Source organism: Leuciscus leuciscus, assembly GCF_965113295.1.
Source record: "Leuciscus leuciscus genome assembly, chromosome: 8".
Classification (NCBI taxonomy): domain Eukaryota; kingdom Metazoa; phylum Chordata; class Actinopteri; order Cypriniformes; family Leuciscidae; genus Leuciscus; species Leuciscus leuciscus.
Genome location: NC_138732.1, coordinates 37,017,340 through 37,040,584, shown reverse-complemented (window position 1 = coordinate 37,040,584; position 23,245 = coordinate 37,017,340). Strand labels below are relative to the sequence as shown.

The window sequence follows — 23,245 nt, the reverse complement described above, 5'->3', positions numbered from 1 at the left end:
TCTCTCGGAATGAAATATAGAGACCGGACCTCTTGGATCTTTAATTGAATACCACTGCTTTATATTAAACATACTTGTGTGAATATAGCCTATGAATCCTTCAGTTGTGTTTGTATTATGCTTGTTCTGAGAATTTCCATGGTTTCCACCCTATTATGCGTCGAAAGTACATCTGCGTGTTTTCTTTCTCTACTGTGACCTGAATCAACACGCACATGCATAATGTATACAAACTAGGGGTGTAACAATATATCGTGTCGCAATACTAAAATGCATCAACATTTATATTGATAGTGACAATATTGTGTATAGTTCACCCAAAATGAAAATCACTGCGTGAAAAAATCAGAGTTTTAGTGTCAGTTCTACATTAAACTACTATATAAAATGTTGAATATGTATAATAATGCAATGGGGGAATATTTGTGGGTCGTGACTCGTGATAATGCCAAATGATGTTACCAGTAAAAGTGGCCACATTATTTTAAATAAATCGAGTCAGTGACAGTGCAAGCATATTTGTCTAAAATAAGCCTGTATTTTCAGCTTCAGAATCATGAATATTGTTATTCTGGTGTCTCTATTGTCCTGTGCTTTGGGTTTCCAGCACCAAGTCCAAGACTATTCATTTACACACACAATGTAATACCAAATTTAGCATTTTAATCAACTGTACATTTTTGTTAACCTTTTACCATATGTCTTGGAGTATCGCAATAATAGTTCAGTATCGTGTTATGTATTGAATCGTGACATGAGGGTATCGTTACACCCCTAATACAAACATAAACGTTTGTTACATTTATTCAACTCGGAGCGGATTTAGGCGTCCTTAATGATGTTGCACAGTTTATTCCACATCATGCACTTCTCAAGACTGACTTGAAGATCTAGAAGAAGTGCATCACATGTTCTCTTCTACAGAGTATCTTTGGGTGCTATCGTTGTCAAGTTTGGTTCAAAACAATCCCAGTTGTTTTCTTGAATGAAATAATTGTACATAATATAACAATCCATAGTGGTTATTGTATTTGATTGGACGTCAATAGCACTAGTTCAGGTGAGCACTAAACACCCGTTTAAACACTTCGTTTAAACTAAAGCTAATAAGGGCCAGAATTTTGCTAAATAAACTTAAGTTGAATGATCCTTGAACAACATTCCTCTCCAAAAAAAAAACGATCGTAATCCTGTCCCTAACCCTATCCATAAATTATCTCCAAAATCAGGAAAATGATAGAAAAGGTGTAAACGCCCCGAACCCTTGTTGGAAGCCTAAACTTGTCATTAACTGTAAACCTATCCCTAATATGATTGGTTGATCAGAATGTTGTGTCAGGATCAAGAAGGATGTTGATCCAGGAACAGGTTCTACTTTGTGAAATCTTTTGTATGGTTTTTCAAGAGCAGTGTACATAAATCCCATCAGTATCTGGACACACACTGGGTTTTATAAGTGTTTTAACTGTGTGTTTGCAGGACCTGCTGTCTCATATGCTGCACGTGGACCCTCATCAGAGATACTCCGCAGAACAGGTACTGAAACACTCGTGGATCGCCTGCCGGGACCAGAACCCACACTTTCAGCTCACGCGCCACGAAGCGCCTCATTTGGTCAAGGTATGGCTAGAGTTTCTTGATTCCATGTCGGGTCTTTAGATGGAAGTTGTGCTTGAGTTTGACTGTGTCTCTCTTAGGGAGCGATGGCTGCCACATACTCTGCGCTGAACCACAAGACGTGTAAGCCGGTTCTGGAACCCGTAGCTGCTTCCAGTCTAGCTCAGCGCAGGAACATGAAGAAGCTGACGTCTACAGACATGTCGTGAAGCTCGTGATGTCCCTGTGCTCGTCTCCAAGGGTTGGCATCTCCTCTCGAGTTCTCGTACGTGATGCTTCAGGGAGTGCGCGACATTTCGGAGGAAACGCACGAAAGCCCCTCTGTTTCTCTCTGGTAGAGTGAAAAACACCAGCTCCATCTCTCCATCGTGTCTGAAGTGTTTCACGCATAAGCGAGCTGTTTCGAATGTTCTTGCCCAATGAAACCCAGATCTCATGAAGAAATGTCCAGGTCATTCAAGCGCAAGAAACCTGTTTTTAGGACCATGAAGAACATTGCATGACATTCAAGCCGTTTTCCCTATATTTTCTAATACTGGTGTACAGAAATGAATATCATCAGGAGGGTTTTCCATTCAATTCACCAGTATGTGGTACTTTTAAGTACTTTACAGCTGAAATGAAACTAGTTTTTCCATATTAAATGTATGAGAAGATGATAGGATTTGTTTCTCTTCTTAGAATTGGGAAAAACATTACTGTGCAAAACATCTAAATGGTCCTAAAAACTGGTGTGGTTTTCTTCATGCAAGATATACTGATGACCTTCACATTATCCATTTCTAAGCCACTTTTTGTCCTGTTAGTGTTGCGAACCACATGGCATTACCTCAGAAGCACTCAGTGTTACGCGTTCTTTAGCTCGATGTATTATAAAGTCATTCATTAAGTTTGTGTGGAACCTTGAGCACATTTGCACTGAGGCTTGGGCAGGTCGTTGCTTCTGCGAGGCGTTCCTCTCCCTCCATCGGTTCCCGTCTCAGACCGCTCTTTGCCTTTTGTTGAATGGGAAGTACATGAGCAAAAGGTGAAGAAATAAATCTATATTTATAAAATCGAATGAGGTGAATGAATGTAGATGAGATTGAATCCATGAAATCACATCTCTCTGCTCCAGGTGGAGGGGAAAAAATATTCCATAAAACTTTTTAAAGACATTGTGGAAATGTATCATATTGTATTTATTTCACTTATTTTTAAAATTTTATTTTTTCTTTCAGGTGATGTACATATTGACATTAAAGAACATTATTGACATGATGTTTTTGTCTTGCGTGTGTGTGTTAATTCAGCCAAACAGGATCATACAGTGATTTTTAGAAATACCTTTTGATTTGTCAAACGTCTTATGTAAGTTCATATCTTCAAGGAGGACCTGGAGAAATCTGTCCGTTAGAGTCTCATTGGCACTTTGTTTGCTAACGCAGGAAGATACAGTACATGATTTTAGTGTTGACATACAAAAATGAATAAAATTATGATGTTACAAAAAACATACTATTACGATAGAACTATTACAATAACAATGGCACGCACTACATGGTAGTGTAGTGAGTATTTACAGGAATAAATACATACAGGAGTATTTGGACACCCTTTTTCAAGGGATGGGCAACTCTGCAGAGCTTTCCTGCTGTTTTTATCGCCAACCCAATTCAAAAACACTTGTAATCTAACCAAAGTCTTGAGTTACATGCAAGTGTGATTGAGCTAAACTCTGCTGGACAGTGACTGCTAGGACCAGAGTGGCCCAGTCCTGGGTTATTCCAATCATTTATGTGTGGACAAATTTTACTGTGTTCACACTTGGCATGTTTGGTTGGATTAAAACAAACCCTGGTGTGATTGCTCTGTTAGTGCGGTTCACTTGAATAAGTGTGAACGCTTCCATCTGAACCCTGGGGTCACCAAACAAGCTGAGACACACCCATTACTCTGACCTGCAGAAACCCCCAAAAAATAAAAATAATAATCTAAAAGAAATTAAAACTAGTTTCAATGAAAATAAATGGGTTTGTAAATAATGTGAAGAACCAAAGACAGGACCTTCCCACACCCCTGTAGACGTTACAGTTAAACTACACACTTTTCCTCAGAAAATCCTCAACCTGGGTCCAGCACATGCTTTTCCAGCATCTTCCCCACATGACGTGAAAAAGACGGATCTCAGAGAGAGATCTTCACATTCTGCCTCTTTCTTATTGACTTAATGATTGAAACAACTGGGGAAAAAATGTCTTGAGGTGTGGTATTGATACCAGTGACACCAGACTTAGTGGGGCGGCTAAGCGCAGATTTTCATCAGAATCGATCACTTTGCGATAAAAGCATGAAATTTGGTATGAAGGCTCACAAAGGGGGTCTGATCAGATTTAGGATTAAATAATGGCCATTTTTAATAATTAAATATAAACTCATTTTTGAGTTTTGACTACAAACACAGGAAAACACAGCTATACAACATAGTTGTATAGCTGAACATAATTTCTGAACATTGACTAACATTCTTTATTCACCTTTTTCTCACGTTTTCTCAATAAAATTAATAAAAGTATAGAATATAATAGCATATTTCTAATAGGGGCACATTGTAACGCAGTGTTACAACATGCCCCCGCCTGCACAACTGGGATTTAAACCCAGCTAGTGTCTTCTGCTAGTTAGTGAAGCATTAAAGAACTATCTCAACTGTTAAATAACATATTGGAGATTAAAATAATATCAGATTTATCTAATTTTAAATAAACACAAAAAATAGAGATGAAAAATTTACTTAAGAAATTTACTTTTGCTATGGTTTAATACATTTCTATGGATATCTTCCAAAAAAATAAAATGGTGCAATTTTTTCTCTATATAGTGTTGATATGGCAACTAGTAAATACACAGAGTTTCGTCATCCTAGCATGTGTGGAAGTATTTAAAACAAGTGTGTGACAACTAGCCCCATGTTACGTTGTGCCCCACGCTCCCCTAGACCTCAAATACAGTTCCACTTCATAAGAAAAATTAAAACCACAAGACCACTACAGTACACAAGAACTACTGTGATCCAATGCAATGGCTAAAACCTTCAAATGATTTAATCCTGGATATATTGCCGAGCTGGCACCTTGCCGTGGTGGATTATCTTGCGTGTCTCTTTCCATGTCAGCTGTTCAAAAACAGTTGACCTTTTTGTATCACCATTGGTGAATTGCTTTGGTAGAGACCAGACAAAGATCAGCTCTTAATCACTTGTCACTGTGATGTCTAATTTTGATCACATAACATGAATTTACAGATAATTCATTAACCCATGTATAGTAGCTAATATTTAGTATTACAGGAGCAAATTTTAAAACATATCTTATATTTTAAAGTGTGAAGACCTTCTTTGTGAAAGTGTGCTCATATTTACATGTATTTATGGTGAAATATGTTATTGCATTTTATGTTTCTGGCAGCTTTTAATCCATTTTCCCATTACGAAATCCAAAATTGGCGGCCATTTTGAAAAATAGCCGCCATGGCCCCCAGGGGTCAAAATTCAAGCGCCTACGGTCCTAAATCTGATCAGACCCCCTTTGTGAGCCTTCATACCAAATTTGATGCTTTTATCGCAAAGTGGTCGATTTTTGCGCTTGACCGCCCTACTAACTGTTGAATTACTGGATTTGTTTGTGTGTGTGTGTGTGTGTGTGTGTTTGGTGGGCGTAGATTACGCGGGGGACGTGTCCCCCCCACTTTTTATAAAATGTAAATTCGTCCCCCGCACTTTTTCATAGGGCAAGTGTGTCCACCACACCCGGTTTTCGCGGGTGTGCATAGCCTACATCGAGATTTAAAATCCAAAGAGTCAAGTCTATCTACATACGTGACTTTCACGTTTCCATGGTAATCAGTCACTCGTGCATCACGCCCATGCTCGCACCCGCGCCCAATCCATTTTTTTTTCATAGAGGTTGCAAAACGACAACAAACTCTTCAGTCTTAACTCTTAACTCGATCCTTTTTCACGAAAAAGTCAAGCGCTGTAAGTAAGTTGTCATGTGGTATCTGAATTGTGTTGCACAATGATGAATAACTCTGCCTATTTCTCTTGTTGAATAATTAACAAGTTTCGTTGTAGGCCTAAATTGAAAATATTCACTACCCGCACAAACGTGCGTTTATTTTCAATCTTTTTTTATTCGTAATGTCTTTTATTTTCACAGATGTTATCAAAGCCCTTCAAATTAGAATAAACATGGTGATTGTTAGCCTAATGCTGAATTTGTATTTTCATGCATTAACAGCCTGCTTGAATCAGGCAGCGTTGTAACATGTGTACATGATGACAAAACTTAAGTTCTCTTGAAAAAGCCTAACCAGAAAGTTTGAAGTAGTTTTAAAAGCTTGAAGTTTGAAGGTTTTCAATTGGAAAGTTTTAGTTTAGTAAGACAGACAGGCAGATAGATAGATAGATAGATAGATAGATAGATAGATAGATAGATAGATAAGATTAATAGATAGATAGATAATAAATAATATTAATAATAAATAGGGAATCACAGATAATGCAAGGATGATTCTGATTTAATTTAATTTAATGTTAAGTGGCGATTGATAGCCTATAGTTGATAATAATACACTGATGGTAACAAAGTTTCAATTTGAAATGAAAGATGGAGCATAGGCTACATTTAATAAAATTAAGGAAAAAAGGTAAAAAACTTATTCTGATAAAAATGTTTTCCAACAGTGATGTAATAATTGTAGTTTGAATAATTGTAATGTGATGATCAAATATCATAGGTTTGGGCGGTTGGCGGGTGGATTATTTATTTTTAACAGCAGATTCGGGTGACTCAAAGTGCACCAGATTAATGCATTTATCTTTAAAATGTACACATTTTCTTCCAGGGGGGCATGCCCCCCGACCCCCCTAGGGGTACCGAGCTCCACCCACAAACACAGTATATGATGGTCTATGAAAAATACAAATTTCATTATCTTATTATTAAAATGCATGATCAGGATTTTACCACTTCCGCCTAGTTTTGAGCCAGGAAAAACCCTGCATGTGCAATATAAAGTAATGAACATCGTTCTTTCTTTCTGTTTTATTGCTTTAAAAATAAATAGCATATTAAGCCAATTAAGCAAAAACCTGTCAACAAAAGTCTGAAAAAAACTGGTATTACACTTGACATTCTGTCCCCCTGTCAATGATTCCTTATTTAAACTCCTTTGCCATCTTATATGTAAAGCGCAAGGGCTCAGCAGGACCGAGATCAAAGTCCACGTTTATTAACCCATAAATACAGGAAGATGATTACGCACGTTACCAAGTCAAGGTTTAATATAGGCTCATGTAAAGCATGTCTTAAACTAAATCGTTAAAAGTAGAGTTGAGGGACAGAAATAAGGATTTTCATCAAGCATAATCTTGGAATATTGTTCCTGCTCACAGATACAGATATGATGGGTTGTCAGCCTTTGTTCTATGGCCTCTGTTTGTGTTTCGCTCACATCAGTGGATCACAGGTAAATATTATGGTTATATTGCATTGTGTGTGACCAATGCACATAAAACGTATTAATGTGTAAAGAGTCCTATCACAGCTGCTTTTGCTTTTAACCCTGTTGAAACGAACTCTGCTGTTCAGAAGGCAAACACACCCGTCGCGACACCAGAAGAGGTTTATTTCGCCGAGGCGTTTGACGCAAACGCGCTGGACAGGTTGGTTTCGGAAACTCACTGACAACATATAATACAGTATATGGGTGTTTCTGCAACTAATGGCACAAAGTCCCGGCAGATTTTAGATTTATGTTCAAATTTTTCGTATGATGTTTAATAAATACAAACAAAGTATCATACATTGACATAGAAAGAATTACTGGTTATGATTTAATGAAAATGAGGAAGCATTCATAGATAACACACCCCTTTTGTCAGAATGTCTCAACTGTGGACTCAATCCTCAGGTAGTTATGTAAAATGAGCAAATTCTTTTACAATTTGTTAGTAACAAATTAATTAGTTTCACATTAATATTACTTTTTTTCTTTTCTTTATTTTTTTCTTTCACACCGTAACTCTGAAAAATACTTTTAATAAAGCATTTGTTCAAAACCAAACAAATCTAGTTTCTATGGAAACAGAAATGAGTATGTGCCAGATTGGGCCACCCACATTAAGTTACTCACAAGATCCAGAAAAATAAGATAAATATCATCTTTTCTTCTGAAGTATTTATTGTGTGTCCTCACCATACATATATTACTGTTCAATACATATATTATAACAACATGTCATTACCACAACAATGTTTTTATTTTAATTATTATTCAGATTTCTATTAGCGAAAAATTATTTTACCTCTTCAGTAGGCTACATTTGATTTACACATTAAAATTACAAGTCATTCACTGATATTGCAAGATATTGATTGGCATAAAGAAAATCGTAAAATCCCCTAATTTTAAATGTATATATATATATATATATACAGTGGGTACGGAAAGTATTCAGACCCCCTTAAATTTTTCACTCTTTGTTATATTGCAGCCATTTGCTAAAATCATTTGTTCATTTTTTCCCCTCATTATTGTACACACAGCACCCCATACACAGAATTGTTGACATTTTTGCACATTTATTAAAAAAGAAAAACTGAAATATCACATGGTCCTAAGTATTCAGACCCTTTGCTCAGTATTTAGTAGAAGCACCCTTTTGATCTAATACAGCCATGAGTCTTTTTGGGAAAGATGCAACAAGTTTTTCACACCTGGATTTGGGTATCCTCTGCCATTCCTCCTTGCAGATCCTCTCCAGTTCTGTCAGGTTGGATGGTAAACGTTGGTGGACAGCCATTTTCAGGTCTCTCCAGAGATGCTCAATTGAGTTGTTGTGATGCCACTCCTTCGTTATTTTAGCAGTGTGCTTAGGGTCATTGTCTTGTTGGAAGGGGAACCTTCGGCCCAGTCTGAGGTCCAGAGCACTCTGGAGAAGGGTTTCGTCCAGGATATCCCTGTACTTGGCCGCATTCATCTTTCCCTCGATTGCAACCAGTCGTCCTGTCCCTGCAGCTGAAAAACACCCCCACAGCATGATGCTGCCACCACCATGCTTCACTGTTGAGACTGTATTGGACAGGTGATGAGCAGTGCCTGGTTTTCTCCACACATACTGCTTAGAATTAAGGGCAAAAAGTTCTATCTTGGTCTCATCAGACCAGAGAATCTTATTTATCACCATCTTGGAGTCCTTCAGGTGTGCTTTCATGTGTCTTGCACTGAGGAGAGGCTTCCGTCGGGCCACTCTGCCATAAAGCCCCGACTGGTGGATGGCTGCAGTGATGGTTGACTTACTACAACTTTCTCCCATTTCCCGACTGCATCTCTGGAGCTCAGCCAAAGTAATCTTTGGGTTCTTCTTTACCTCTCTCACCAAGGCTCTTCTCCCCCGATAGCTCAGTTTGGCCGGACGGCCAGCTCTAGGAAGGGTTCTGGTCGTCCCAAACGTCTTCCATTTAAGGATTATGGAGGCCACTGTGCTCTTAGGAACCTTAAGTGCAGCATAATTTTTTTTGTAACCTTGGCCAGATCTGTGCCTTGCCACAATTCTGTCTCTGAGCTCTTCAGGCAATTCCTTTGACCCCATGATTCTCATTTGCTCTGACATGCACTGTGAGCTGTAAGGTCTTATATAGACAGGTGTGTGGCTTTCCTAATCAAGTCCAATCAGTATAATCAAACACAGCTGGACTCAAATGAAGATGTAGAACCATAGACATGTATAGAAAGGCTAGATGGCTCAAGGCGGAGTCAGCTGTGTCGTCACTTGGCGGCCATCTTAGGTCAGGAGACTGCGCTGCTGCTCCCTGCTGCTGTGGACGGAAGGTGAGTGACATACGCCAACTAAAATGCTCGTAACTTGCTGAATTCTTGACGGATTTACAAACGGTTTGGTTTATTACAAACCTTATTAACGTGGCTATGATTTGTGCTGATGCCGTTTGTGGCTATAATTTTTCACAAGTATGCAGTTAAATAGCCGCATCCCTGACGTTTATGACACACCAAGTCGTTTGAAAATCGGTTGAAAATTGAGCAAAATATAGTTATTTCAGCACTACATGCACAATAGACTTTAATGTTATAACTGGACGAGCGGTCCTGTCCTAAGATGGCCGCCGTGTGACGTCGTCGGGTCCCATTGGCTCTCAGCGCCGGTAAGCTATCTAGCCTTTCTATACATGTCTATGTGTAGAACCATCTCAAGGATGATCAGAAGAAATGGACAGCACCTGAGTTAAATATATGAGTGTCACAGCAAAGGGTCTGAATACTTAGGACCATGTGATATTTCAGTTTTTCTTTTTTAATAAATGTGCAAAAATGTCAACAATTCTGTGTTTTTCTGTCAATATGGGGTGCTGTGTGTACAATAATGAGGAAAAAAAATGAACTTAAATGATTTTAGCAAATGGCTGCAATATGACAAAGAGTGAAAAATTTAAGGGGGTCTGAATACTTTCCGTACCCACTGTATATACATTTAAAATTAGGGTATTTTACGATATATATAGTGAGGAAAATAAGTATTTGAACACCCTATTTTGCAAGTTCTCCCACTTAGAAATCATGGAGGGGTCTGAAATTGTCATCGTAGGTGCATGTCCACTGTGAGAGACATAATCTAAAAAAAAAAATCCAGAAATCACAATGTATGATTTTTTAACTATTTATTTGTATGATACAGCTGCAAATAAGTATTTGAACACCTGAGAAAATCAATGTTAATATTTGGTACAGTAGCCTTTGTTTGCAATTACAGAGGTCAAACGTTTCCTGTAGTTTTTCACCAGGTTTGCACACACTGCAGGAGGGATTTTGGCCCACTCCTCCACACAGATCTTCTCTAGATCAGTCAGGTTTCTGGGCTGTCGCTGAGAAACACGGAGTTTGAGCTCCCTCCAAAGATTCTCTATTGGGTTTAGGTCTGGAGACTGGCTAGGCCACGCCAGAACCTTGATATGCTTCTTACAGAGCCACTCCTTAGTTATCCTGGCTGTGTGCTTCGGGTCATTGTCATGTTGGAAGACCCAGCCTCGACCCATCTTCAATGCTCTAACTGAGGGAAGGAGGTTGTTCCCCAAAATCTCGCAATACATGGCCCTGGTCATCCTCTCCTTAATACAGTGCAGTCGCCCTGTCCCATGTGCAGAAAAACACCCCCAAAGCATGATGCTACCACCCCCATGCTTCACAGTAGGGATGGTGTTCTTGGGATGGTACTCATCATTCTTCTTCCTCCAAACACGTTTAGTGGAATTATGACCAAAAAGTTCTATTTTGGTCTCATCTGACCACATGACTTTCTCCAATGACTCCTCTGGATCATCCAAATGGTCATTGGCAAACTTAAGACGGGCCTTGACATGTGCTGGTTTAAGCAGGGGAACTTCCGTGCCATGCATGATTTCAAACCATGACGTCTTAGTGTATTACCAACAGTAACCTTGGAAACGGTGGTCCCAGCTCTTTTCAGGTCATTGACCAGCTCCTCCCGTGTAGTTCTGGGCTGATTTCTCACCTTTCTTAGGATCATTGAGACCCCACGAGGTGAGATCTTGCATGGAGCCCCAGTCCGAGGGAGATTGACAGTCATGTTTAGCTTCTTCCATTTTCTAATGATTGCTCCAACAGTGGACCTTTTTTCACCAAGCTGCTTGGCAATTTCCCCGTAGCCCTTTCCAGCCTTGTGGAGGTGTACAATTTTGTCTCTAGTGTCTTTGGACAGCTCTTTGGTCTTGGCCATGTTAGTAGTTGGACTCTTACTGATTGTATGGGGTGGACAGGTGTCTTTATGCAGCTAACGACCTCAAACAGGTGCATCTAATTTAGGATAATAAATGGAGTGGAGGTGGACATTTTAAAGGCAGACTAACAGGTCTTTGAGGGTCAGAATTCTAGCTGATAGACAGGTGTTCAAATACTTATTTGCAGCTGTATCATACAAATAAATAGTTAAAAAATCATATATTGTGATTTCTGGATTTTTTTTTTTCGATTATGTCTCTCACAGTGGACATGCACCTACGATGACAATTTCAGACCCCTCCATGATTTCCAAGTGGGAGAACTTGCAAAATAGCAGGGTGTTCAAATACTTATTTTCCTCACTGTATATATATATATATATATATATATATATATATATATATATATATATATATATATATATATATATATTACATATTTATATTTTACATTATATATTTAGGGTATTTTACGATTTTCTTAGAAATACTTACATATATCAGTATTTACAAAAATGCACAAATCTTGAAAATAGCTATTTAAATGTCTTACATTTTTATAGAGAGTAAAAAAGAAACGTGAATAAAATGACTGTTATTGTAATGTATAAAAGCATAAAAAATTTACATATTCCAGATAAAAATTTTAATGGCATGCAATTGTGTGTACATTTTTAAATGTATTACAAGACTGTATTACAAAAATGTATTCAAAGGGGTTGATTTTTTAAATTTTTTTATTTGGGAGAGTCGAAAGTGACCGTAGTTGCAGAAACACCCAAAATAAATAATATAAAATATTAAGTTTACATTATATCAAAGTTATATCCAGTTATTAAGTGATGGTTGCTCATTAACATCAAATTCTCTGTCTCTTTGTTTGCACTGAAGAAACTGGGTTTTGTCCAAAGCGGTGAAAGATGAGCAACTGAAACTTCTCAAATATAATGGTATATGCATTTTGTGAATATAAATTTGAATATTGAAAACAATGTAGCAGTGTTAAAATGTGAGTTATATAGTCAGCCATTCATTATAACAAAATAACCCTGAAGGATGATCAGGACGTGATGCGGGTCTGAAGGAAGGGGTTTATTGTGCAATAATGACCTGCTTATCATGGCTTATCAATATAAAGTACTGTATATTATTCTGCTCTTTACAGTGCTACTTAACAAATACATGGCAATATGAAAAACCTTTCTTTACACAGGTGAGTGGGTAGTAGAGGAACCAAGTGAACGAAGATTTTTGGGAAACAGAGGCCTGGTCCTCAAATCCCCTGGGAGACACCACGCCATATCTGCTTACCTGAGGAAAGTGTACCATTTTAAAGACAAACCGCTTTGCTTACAGTAAGATATTTTGATCAATTTGCTTCTATCCTTAAAACACAAATACAATCACTTGACTAAATCTTCTTTTGAAAACATCTGCAGGTATGAGGTTTTCTTCCAAAAGCTGGTTGATTGTGGTGGAGCCTACATTAAGTTGCTTTCTCATTCAGATGATCTTCGTTTGGTAATACTTTCATTTCACACAATCCTGTTATGCACCGGAACAGGTTTAGCTTGGTGTATTAAAACACGAAGAACAGTTTATTAAATGAGACAAACAGTCAAATCTTTACATTTTAAAAAGAAATTCACAATGAATAAAAGTGCTTTCTCTACACTGTGTTGTCATTGTCGTTTTAGAGCCAGTTCAGTGATGCCACCCCATACACGATTATGTTTGGTCCAGATAAGTGTGGCAGCGCACACAAGATACATTTCATCCTTAGCCGTCGCAATCCCATCACAGGGACATATGAGGAAAAACATGCTCGGCAACCAGAAGTGGATCTTAGTGACTATTTTATTGACCAGCGTCCACATCTCTACACGTTAAGTGAGTAGTCAGTAAAGAAATACATGTTCAGTGACTTCATGTTCAAATCAATGCTGTGATTTGAAGTAAGTTTACATTGTAATAAACTAGACAGTTCAATTTTAGTAGCAAATCTTATGTATGGAAAGTGTCTAATCTTGTATAATGACATGCTTGGTTGCAATTTTATTTGAGTGAAAATGTTCTTTTCAGACGTGTATCCTGACAACACTTTTGAAATCTTTATTGACCTGACACTGATAAACAAGGGCAGTCTTTTGGAAGACATGGACACTCCTCACGAAACACAGGAACCTCATACGGCCTTAGTGGATGGGGTTCAAACTTCTGACCTAAAGTTGGAACATGAAAGGTATGCAGATTTTTATTTATACTGTATATAAACAACAGGTATATGAGTTATTTATACACTGAGAGATATCTGATAGATGAGTTGTAATAGCTGTGCAGTCCAGTGTTTTGAAACCTGTTTAATATTAGGTCCTCCTGGATCAGTTTAAACAAAATGGGTTCAACACTTCTTTGGTTTATGAATTAATTAATTAATTGGTTGAATAGGTGGCTTGTAATCTTCAATCTTCACTCACAGGTGAAGTCCCTAATTTACACGTGTGGACACAACCAACATTTACTCTCTTTGAACACTCAACAAGGGAACTGTCTCTCTGACCGTTCTCTGAAATCTGACAAAGCTCTTCTTCAGAGAGCATTTAGAAGAAAAAGACATATTATTGATGTTCTTTTTGGAATATTACATTTATTTATTTTTTATTTATGACTGTTAAAGTAAAAGAGCTGCAATACCGTCCAAATTTTGAGTGGACAATGACTTTCAAGTTGCATTAGTAAAATGTATGCAAGTATGTCGATGTGCCATATGTGAAATTAATCTTAAAGGGTTAGTTCACCCAAAAATGATTGTGTAATTTTTCTGTCATTAATTACTCGTCCTCATGTCGATCCAATAAGACCACGACTTTCGTTCATCTTCGCAACACAGATTAAGATATTTTTTATGAAATCTGAGAGCTTTCTGTCCCTTCATCACATATAAACTTGACGTGTGAGAACCAATGAGGTTCATTCTCGTGTTACGCATCACGTTTGAGCTTCAGCAAGAACCAATGAGGTTCATTCTTGTGTTACGCAGCACGTTTGAGCTTCAGCAAGAACCAATGAGGTTCATTCTCGTTTTACACAGCACGTTTGAGCTTCAACAAGAACCAATGAGTTCATTCTCATGTTACGCATCACATTTGAGCTTCAGCAAGAACCAATGAGGTTCATTCTTGTGTTACGCAGCACGTTTGAGCTTCAGCAAGAACCAATGAGGTTCATTCTCGTGTTACGCATCACGTTTGAGCTTCAGCAAGAACCAATGAGGTTCATTCTCGTGTTACGCATCACGTTTGAGCTTCTGCAAGAACCAATGAGGTTCATTCTCGTGTTACGCATCACGTTTGAGCTTCTGCAAGAACCAATGAGGTTTGTGGTTGAGCTTCTGTTTATGTTCGCTGATCAATGTTAATGTGAATAAAAGCCTAAATTCAATCTGTTCATCATATAAAGTGATTGAGTCTATTCAGAAAATTTGGACTAAACAGCTAATTTCATATGGATTAGTTTTACGATATCTTTATAAACTTTTTGAAGCGTCAAAGTGGTAGTTGCGTAGCTGTCAATGGAGGGACAAAAATCTCTCAGATTTCCACTAAAAGATCTTAATTTGTGTAACGAAGATGAACGAAAGTCTTATGGGTTTTGAACGACATGAGGACTAGTAAATGATGACAGAATTACATTTTTGGGGGGTGAACTATCCCTTTAAAACTGATCATGCAGTCTTTGAGTAGACTTGCCCACTGAAGCTGAGAAGGGTTGACTCCTGGGAAAACTAGGTTTCTGCTGGAAGAGGTGTTAGTGAGGCCAGTAGGGGGCGCTGCTGACCCTGTGGTCTGAACGGGTCCTAACTCCCCATTAAAGTGATGGGGACACTACACTGTCAAACAGCACTGTCCTTCAGATGAGACGTTAAACCGAGGTCCTGACTCTCTGTGGTCATTAAAAATCCCAGGATGTCCTTTGAAAAAGAGTCAGGGTTTAACCCCGGCATCCTGGCCAAATTTGCCCAATTGCCTCTATCCATCATCATGGCCTCCTAATCATCCCCATATATACTGATTGGCTTCATCACTCTGTCTCCTCTCCACCAATAAGCCGCTGTGTGGTGGTTGTTCTGGCGCAATATGGCTGCCGTCGCATCATCCAGGTGGTGCTGCACACTAGTGGTGGTTGAGGAGATTCCCCCCTTATATGTAAAGCGCCCAGTGTACCCAGAAGAGCGCTATATAAGTGTAACAAATTATTATTATATTATTATTATTATTAGACTTTATTTGATTCATGATTAATACATTTTTTATTAAATTCAAAAAACTTTCACAATCAAATTTTATTGTTTATAGAATCTAAAGCCAATAATAATAGCCTAGGTAGACTATTCTAGAACATAGGAGCCAGCCAAGGATCTGCCTTCTTTTGTAAATACTGATGCTCTGTGTACCAGATAATCTAGAACAGTGCATATGTCTTAGTTAAGCAACATTTCTAAGATGGAAAAAGGGCCTTAGTAGTGCATAATACAACATATAATAAAATAATACAAATAAAATGGTGTGAATCCTCCTATGCATGAGGTTGCCTTGTCTAATACAACAAATTAAAAAAAGAATACACTGGTAAATCTTAATGGTAAATGGTAAATCTTATGTGTCCATAGATGAAGCAGCAAGCACCTTCCAATCATGTTTTGGATGTAAACTGTGTGCGATATGTTATTATTTGTCATAGGAGAATTATCTTTCTAGATTAAAACATGAGCCCTGATGGACTGGCCGTCTGTCCAGTGTGTTCCCGCGCCTGTAGCCTGAGACACTGGGAGAGACTCCAGCCCTCCCGGAAGATATATAATTATAAAAATGTAAAATCATGTAGTAGTAATAAGTAGTGTAATGCTGTAAAACTTACTATCTTAAACTGACTAAATGGGGATCTAAAAGTTTAACAAAAAAAACAAACAAAAAAAAACTTTTCAAGAAGTTTTGCCACAATAACAAACTTAAAGGTACAATATGTAAGAATTTTGCATTAAAATATCCCAAAATCTCAAGGCCAGTGTTATATATTTTGTTAAGTTGATTACTTACAATATCCCAAATGTTTCCAACTATTTTTAAATAATGAGAAAATTGCGATTTTAACCAAGGAAACGGGGCGTTAGAGCAGGGGGAGCTGGGAGTCGCCAGTCAATTGCGTCATATCTGCGTTACCCTCGGTTTCCGCTCGTACTGCGTGGAGTCCTGGACAAATGCGGAAGTTGTAGTTGTAGCGTCTATCAAGCAACAAACGTTAGCTTGTTTCTTGCAGTCGTTATGGGACACAATTATTCTTTACCGATTGCAGCTGGTTCTGTCGACAAAGCATGCTTAATTTTATATTTTCCAAATGTAGCATTCGGTAATAGTTATGTTTATGTAAGGAAAGTATTATTGCTTTAGATTTGTGTTTAGTTTATTGACATTGTTTATCACGTCTGGTGTTTATGGCCATGTAAATAAATATAGCATGTGTTATACATAAAGATTAATCAGTATTTTGGCAAATGATGTGGGCATGTTCGAATGTACTTTTACAACAATTGTTTAGAACACGTAAAACTGCGCAGTGTTATCACAACAATGAATTCAACAAATACAGTAACATCTATGAAGTATTAAACCTTACTTTTCTTGCGGTTAATTCATTTTAATGAAATAAAAGTGTGATGAGGTTTAAGAGTCAGGAAGGAAGAAGACGCGTCGTCGTGACTGGGACTCGTACTTTATTAAAATAAAGCAAAACAAACAAAAGCCGCGCACAACGCGCATTCACTGTGGCAACCGCGACGGCACAAAACAGTTCAAAAATGAGAGCTCGGATCCACCGGTTTTCTTCCTCTGCGTCCAATTTTCTCTCCAGTCTCTCTCTCGTTCAGCTTATAAGCGGTCTCTCCACGCCGATCACTGCAATAAGACACAGGTGCATTTGCACTTGACCTACTTGCTCGTCTCTTTTCTCTCCCATCACAGACCGCGCTGAACCACGCCCCCCTCGCCACAAAAAGCATGTCATTAAACGCAACATTTATAAAAATAGAACTTAGCCTCATCCATGAACATGATTTTTCGATTCCCGTCTGACTGATTTACATCCACGGTGGAGTTGAAAACAACAGTTCCCATCATTCCACGCTCCTTCACATCGTCATCAAGCTACGCCGTTGTTGTTGTTTGGAATGTAGCGCCCTCTAGCGGCAGAAATTCTTGCATATTGTACCTTTAAGGGGAAAAGACCATTCTAAAAAGTTGTTTTTTCTTTCTGAATTTAGAGAATAAGAAATGATGAGAAGAATTTTATTAAAAATGTTTAGTGAATCCATTTCCTTCTCAGCCTTTATCCCTTGGGACAGAAGGATTTGGAGTATTTCTGGAGTAGTAGCTGCTAAAAATAGAATATACTTATTTTTTTCAAACAGTAATAATAATTGACATCATTGCAATTTGTTTTGACTGTAGTGTGGATTAAATGCTACATTAACTCTTTTCACATTTCCATAACAAAAGAAAAAAAGTGCTTCCACAACTTTCTAAAAGAGGGAAAAAAATATCGTGAGATCAGTCAGTCAGATCAGTCGGACTCGGAGGAGAACGACGTGAAATTTGCCATCGCTCCCTCAGCTGTTGTATTAGAAACACCCGCGCAGCGCTATTTCATTTTGGGTCTTCTGCCGAGGTAATGTAACACAAAGTAAAGCCTTGTTAATGTATATCATAAAAAAAATGATATGAAAAACTACTACATCTGTGATGTTGATCACTGTGGAAATGTGTCAAGTGTGAAATGTGAAAAGTCTCCATTGGTGAACAGAAGAGTCAGTTAAGAATGCTTTGAACACTAATTATCATTATATATATATAGGGGAGAGAGAGTTCTGTACAGACTACTGTAAAGATGTAAACTTGAGTTTGTATTGTAAAAAGACTTACATAAATAAACTTGACTTAACTTGGCTTATTTTTGTCCATTACAAGCCACTGGACAACCAAAGTATTCTTTATCAATCTGTAGTCGTGTTTATGTGTGTTTGTTTGGACAGGTCAGATGGTGTGGCGTCGTCTCGTGAGCGTTCATCTCGTCCTGCATTATCAAATCCAGAGAGCCAACCCAGCACAAACCCTAATGATAAAGTAGGCTAGCACTCCACAATATCTCATTTGCATTAGCCGTGAGCAGTTCATCATTGTCCTCGTGTGGTTGTTGTGTTAGGACAGCAGAGAGCAGCCGTTCACCATGAGCCCCGTCGCTGCTGTGGGATTTGAGCTGTGGACCCTCACTGGAGATGTGATGTTTGACAACATCTTTCTCTGTGACAGTCTGGAAGTGGCCAGGCGTTGGACTGAAGACACGTGGAGCAAGAGAAAGGTAGTAAGCAACAGTTAACCCATTATCCTTTAACTGGAACAGCCAGTCTGCATCACCAAACTGACTAGCATCTGTGATAAAGAGCATTTCGCATGTTCTGTCATAATCTGTCATTTAGCATGCAGCTCTTATAAGCTCACATTAATGAGACCACATCTATTCAAAACACTTCATCCACTGACACACCCGATTAAAATGATCTAGTGAAGGCAAAATGTGAAGAAATGGCGACCAGGTCGGTTACACTTTACAATAAGGTTCATTAGTTAACATTAATTAACTTACCTTAGTGAACATGAACTAAGAATGAACAATACTTCTTCAACATTTATTAATCTTTAGTTAATATTAATTTCAACATTTACTAATACATTATTAAAATAAAAGGTTGTATTTGTTAACATTAGTTAATGCACTGTGAACTAACATGAACAAACAATGAACAGCTGTGTATTTATTAACTAATATTAACAAAGAGTAATACATACTGTAACAAATGTATTGCTCATTGTTAGTTCATGTTAGTTAATACATGAACTAATGTTAACTAATGAACCTTATTATAAAGTGTGACCACCAAGTCTAGGATATAAGATAATCGTTCACTTACAATCAAGGAAATATTTAAACCAAAAATGTGTTTTTCATATGTTTTAAAATAATTAACAGTAAATTGATCACATCTGTTTCACACTGTCCTCTTGTAGCCTGGAATGATTGAAAAGCTGTTGATGGCGACGGTCAAGCGGCCGTGGCTCTGGGGTGTCTATGTGTTCACTGTGGGCCTTCCCATCATCCTCTTCATTAGTTTCATGTGGCCTAATAAGGTAAATAAATGAATAAAAATATTCACAAAATAACTTTCATTTGTGATTGTTTCAATATTCTGTATGTGTGTTTATTATAGCGGTTTGGTCCACCAGACCAAAATTATTACTATAAAAAAACAGACGAGCCTCAGACAGATGAACGACCGGACATGGAGGAACACGTCACTCATAATGATGGTGAGAGATGCTTACAGGACCTGTGAAACTGCACTGTGCTAGTCATAAAATTAATTCTTTATTTTTGTGTTTAAGGTGTAAATCAAACAAGAGTTGAGGCTAAAAGCAGAGCGGTCAAGAGGGCTCCAAGAAGCTCAGAAGTGACAAGTTAACAGTAAGTATGATACACACAGAGTGAATCTCATGCCCAGGTCACATGTTGCCCAAAAATATAGTCTGCATCTTTATTACTGTAATGTGGACAAAAAGACCAATATACCGTAACTGCAAAAACATTAATAATTTATGGTTGTATTTGTTATTAATACTTATACTGTCAGAATCATTGTATTACTGTCCTTTGACTGTCATATGGTAGCAGATTACTGTGCCACGTTAAGAAAAGTCAGGTCATCTTTATTTATATAGCACTTTTTACAAAACAGATTGTATCAAAGCAGCTTCACAGTGATAACATGAAAATAATACAACAAAGTTTGTTTCTAGAAGAACATTTTATATATATATATACAGTATATATCTCCACACTATATTGGCAAAAGTTTTGGGACACCCCTCCAAATGATTGAATTCAGGTGTTGCAATCACTTCCATGGCCCCAGTTATATAAAATCAAGCACTTAGGCATGCAGACGCTTCTACAAAACATTTGTGAAAGAATGGGTCTCTCTCAGGAGCTCAGTGAATTCAAGCGTGGAACCGTGATAGGTTGCCACCTGTGCAATAAGTCCATTCGTGAAATTTCCTCCTACTAAATATTTTACAGTCAACTGTTTGTGGTATTATAACAAAGTGGAAGGAATTGGGAACAACAGCAACTCAGCCACAAAGTGACACTGTAGGCCACGTATAATCACAGAGCGGGGTCAACGCATGCTGAGTCGCCAACTTTCAATATCTACAGACCTCTAAACTTCGTGTGGCCTTCAGATTAGCTCAAGAACAGTGCGTAGAGCTTCATGGAATGGGTTTCCATGGCCTAGCAGCTTCATCCAAACCTTACATCACCAGGTGCAATGCAAAGCGTCGGATGCAGAGGTGTAAAGCACACCGTCACTGGACTCTTGAGCAGTGGAGACGTGTTCTCTGGAGTGACGAATCACGCTTCTCTGTCTGGCAATCCGATGGACGAGTCTGGGTTTGGCGGTTGCCAGGAGAACGGGACTTGCCTGACTGCATTGTGCCAAGTGTAAAGTTTGGTGGAGGGGGGGGGGGTTATGGTGTGGGGTTGTTTTTCAGGGGTTGGGCTTGGCCCCTTAGTTCCAGTGAAAGGAACTCTTAATGCTTCTGCATATCAAGACATTTTGGACAATTTCATGCTCCCAACTTTGTGGGAACAGTTTGGGGATGTTCCTGTTCCAGCATGACTGCGCACCAGTGCACGAAGCAAGGTCCATAAAGACATGGATGAGCAAGTTTGGTGTGGAGGAACTTGACTGGCCTGCACAGAGTCCTGAACTCAACCTGATAGAACAGCTTTGTGCATGTAAAGGCAGGCATCCCAAAACTTATTCTTGATTGTATTGCAATTTACAATTTACAAAACCAACTTGTTGGTTGTAACACTCCTGATGTATTCAGTGCAGAATTTGGCACATGAAGTGATTAAAGTAGTTTTAAAATGCTGTGCATTTATGTTTCCTTAACATATTCAGTGATTGAATGTCTTTGGTCAGCTGGTTAAGTGGTCATTACAGTGTATTTAGAAGAAAATTGTCATGTTGTGATGTTACTGATTCTTAGGATGAAATATGGCCCAGACATGTTTTCATGGGATTTGACCCATGATGTTTCTGTCATTCCATAAATGTTGACAGTCCAACTGGCTAAACCATTATTCTTTCATTTTCACAGTTCACAGAGTCAGTGGCAAACCTCAGCAGAGTGACATCAAGCATCATGTTAGTTCAAGCAGTCCACGTCAATCAAGCTTGCATCAGCCGGCAATCAGCTGTTCATTTTTTTCACAGAGGTTCATTTAAGTCCACATTCATTCAGCTACTCTTCTTTAGCACAGCTGGATGCTAACTCCCTCTCCATCCCCAACTCCACCTAGCCTAGAGATCTGTAATCTAATCTGATATCTGTCTTGCAGTTGTCTTCAGTAATACCAGCAAGTTACATTGTAATCATCCTTCCTCGTGTATTTTGGCTCGTTTAAAACAACTCGTTTTGTGAATTGTAATTATGTATGCATGATTACTGGACCTGTTCTGTTACCCCAAGGGGAGTTTGACTTGCTGAGCTTGAAGTTTGCCCAGAACACAACCATACCGTCAACACTAACTGTGTATGCATTATAATTATTATAAAATATGAATTTGACAAAAGTGGTCCTGACTCCTTACTGAACTGAAAGATATGTTATCATCCTGTTTTAATAGTGTGAAATGATGAGATGCTGTGCAGATTTACATTCATCTCTTGTAATCGAGCCAACATATTACTACAAATAAAACTAATTAGGCAAATTCTTCCAGCTGTAGCTTTGCAAATGCGATGCCGTGCAGAAGTATTCAGTATAGTTCTCTCATTAACGGTTCACTTAAAGCAGTGACTCATTTGTTCTAGTGTAGAGATAAAAATATAAATTGTAATGTGATATCATTGCACTAAAAGTTTCATGTTATTGCAGAACACTACATTTGTGTGACAATGTATTGTTGAGCTCATCACAGACTTGAGCTTTACGTACGTCTGCAAGATGTCTGTTAAAGGAACACTTCGACTTTTTGGGACTTTAGCTTATTCACCGTATCCCCTAGAGTTAGATAAGTCCATACATACCTTTTTCATCTCCGTGCGTGCTGTAAATCTGTTTGACGCACCCACCGCTAGCCTAGCTTAGCACAAAGACTGGATGTAAATGGCTACAGCTAGCATACTAATCCCAATAAGTGACAAAATAACGCCAACATTTTCCTATTTACATATTGTGATTTGTATAGTCACAGTGTGTACAAATAATAAGGTCACATGAGACACAGCCATTTTTTAAACGTTTAAATACTGGGAACTATTTTCTCTGAAGGCGAAGCACTGCTACTTGGGCGGAGTGAAGAGCGCAGCACCCGAGAAGCGCCGTGGTGAGGAGCAGAGAGTTCGCTCAGAGTTGGAGTAATAGAGTCAGCAATTACTAGACAGTAAATGCAAAGTTTACAATCATGGGTGTTCGCTGTATTGTAAAGAGCTGCGACAATAAACAGGGGAGACCAGGTAATACCATGATCCGCTGACCTGATGAATCAATCAGTTTTCATTTTTGAGAAACAGTGACCTTGTTTGTGAAATAGTAGGCTACTCCTGTTCTGATTCTCCCCTCGACCTCAGTCTGTTCGGCATCTTGTCTATCAGCTTCCAAAGTTTGTAACTCCTCGTCTGTCTATTCTGGATCTTGGTTTGATACCAAATAAAAAT

The 23,245-nt window shown here is 38.3% G+C and overlaps 2 protein-coding genes across 2 annotated transcripts in view; both read left to right on the top strand.

The window, feature by feature from the left end:
* Positions 1 to 2,877, top strand: part of rps6kal (ribosomal protein S6 kinase a, like) — a 40,593-nt gene extending 37,716 nt beyond the window's left edge. The window contains exons 21-22 of the mRNA XM_082178323.1: positions 1,480 to 1,620; positions 1,698 to 2,877. Of these exons, the coding sequence (XP_082034449.1) occupies positions 1,480 to 1,620; positions 1,698 to 1,826 (270 nt within the window). The 3' untranslated portion in view covers positions 1,827 to 2,877. The remainder of the gene's footprint in view (positions 1 to 1,479; positions 1,621 to 1,697) is intronic.
* A 4,004-nt stretch (positions 2,878 to 6,881) lies between these two features.
* On the top strand, positions 6,882 to 22,198 carry LOC309505022 (calmegin). The gene is made up of 13 exons (XM_082178377.1): positions 6,882 to 7,125; positions 7,248 to 7,321; positions 12,303 to 12,361; positions 12,625 to 12,766; positions 12,851 to 12,932; positions 13,109 to 13,301; positions 13,494 to 13,653; positions 18,496 to 18,586; positions 18,666 to 18,821; positions 19,529 to 19,648; positions 19,729 to 19,828; positions 19,904 to 19,982; positions 21,683 to 22,198. Exons 1-12 carry the CDS (start codon positions 7,060 to 7,062, stop codon positions 19,978 to 19,980), a joined length of 1,320 nt encoding a protein of 439 aa, XP_082034503.1. The 5' UTR covers positions 6,882 to 7,059; the 3' UTR covers positions 19,981 to 19,982; positions 21,683 to 22,198.
* The last annotated feature ends 1,047 nt before the right edge of the window (positions 22,199 to 23,245 follow it).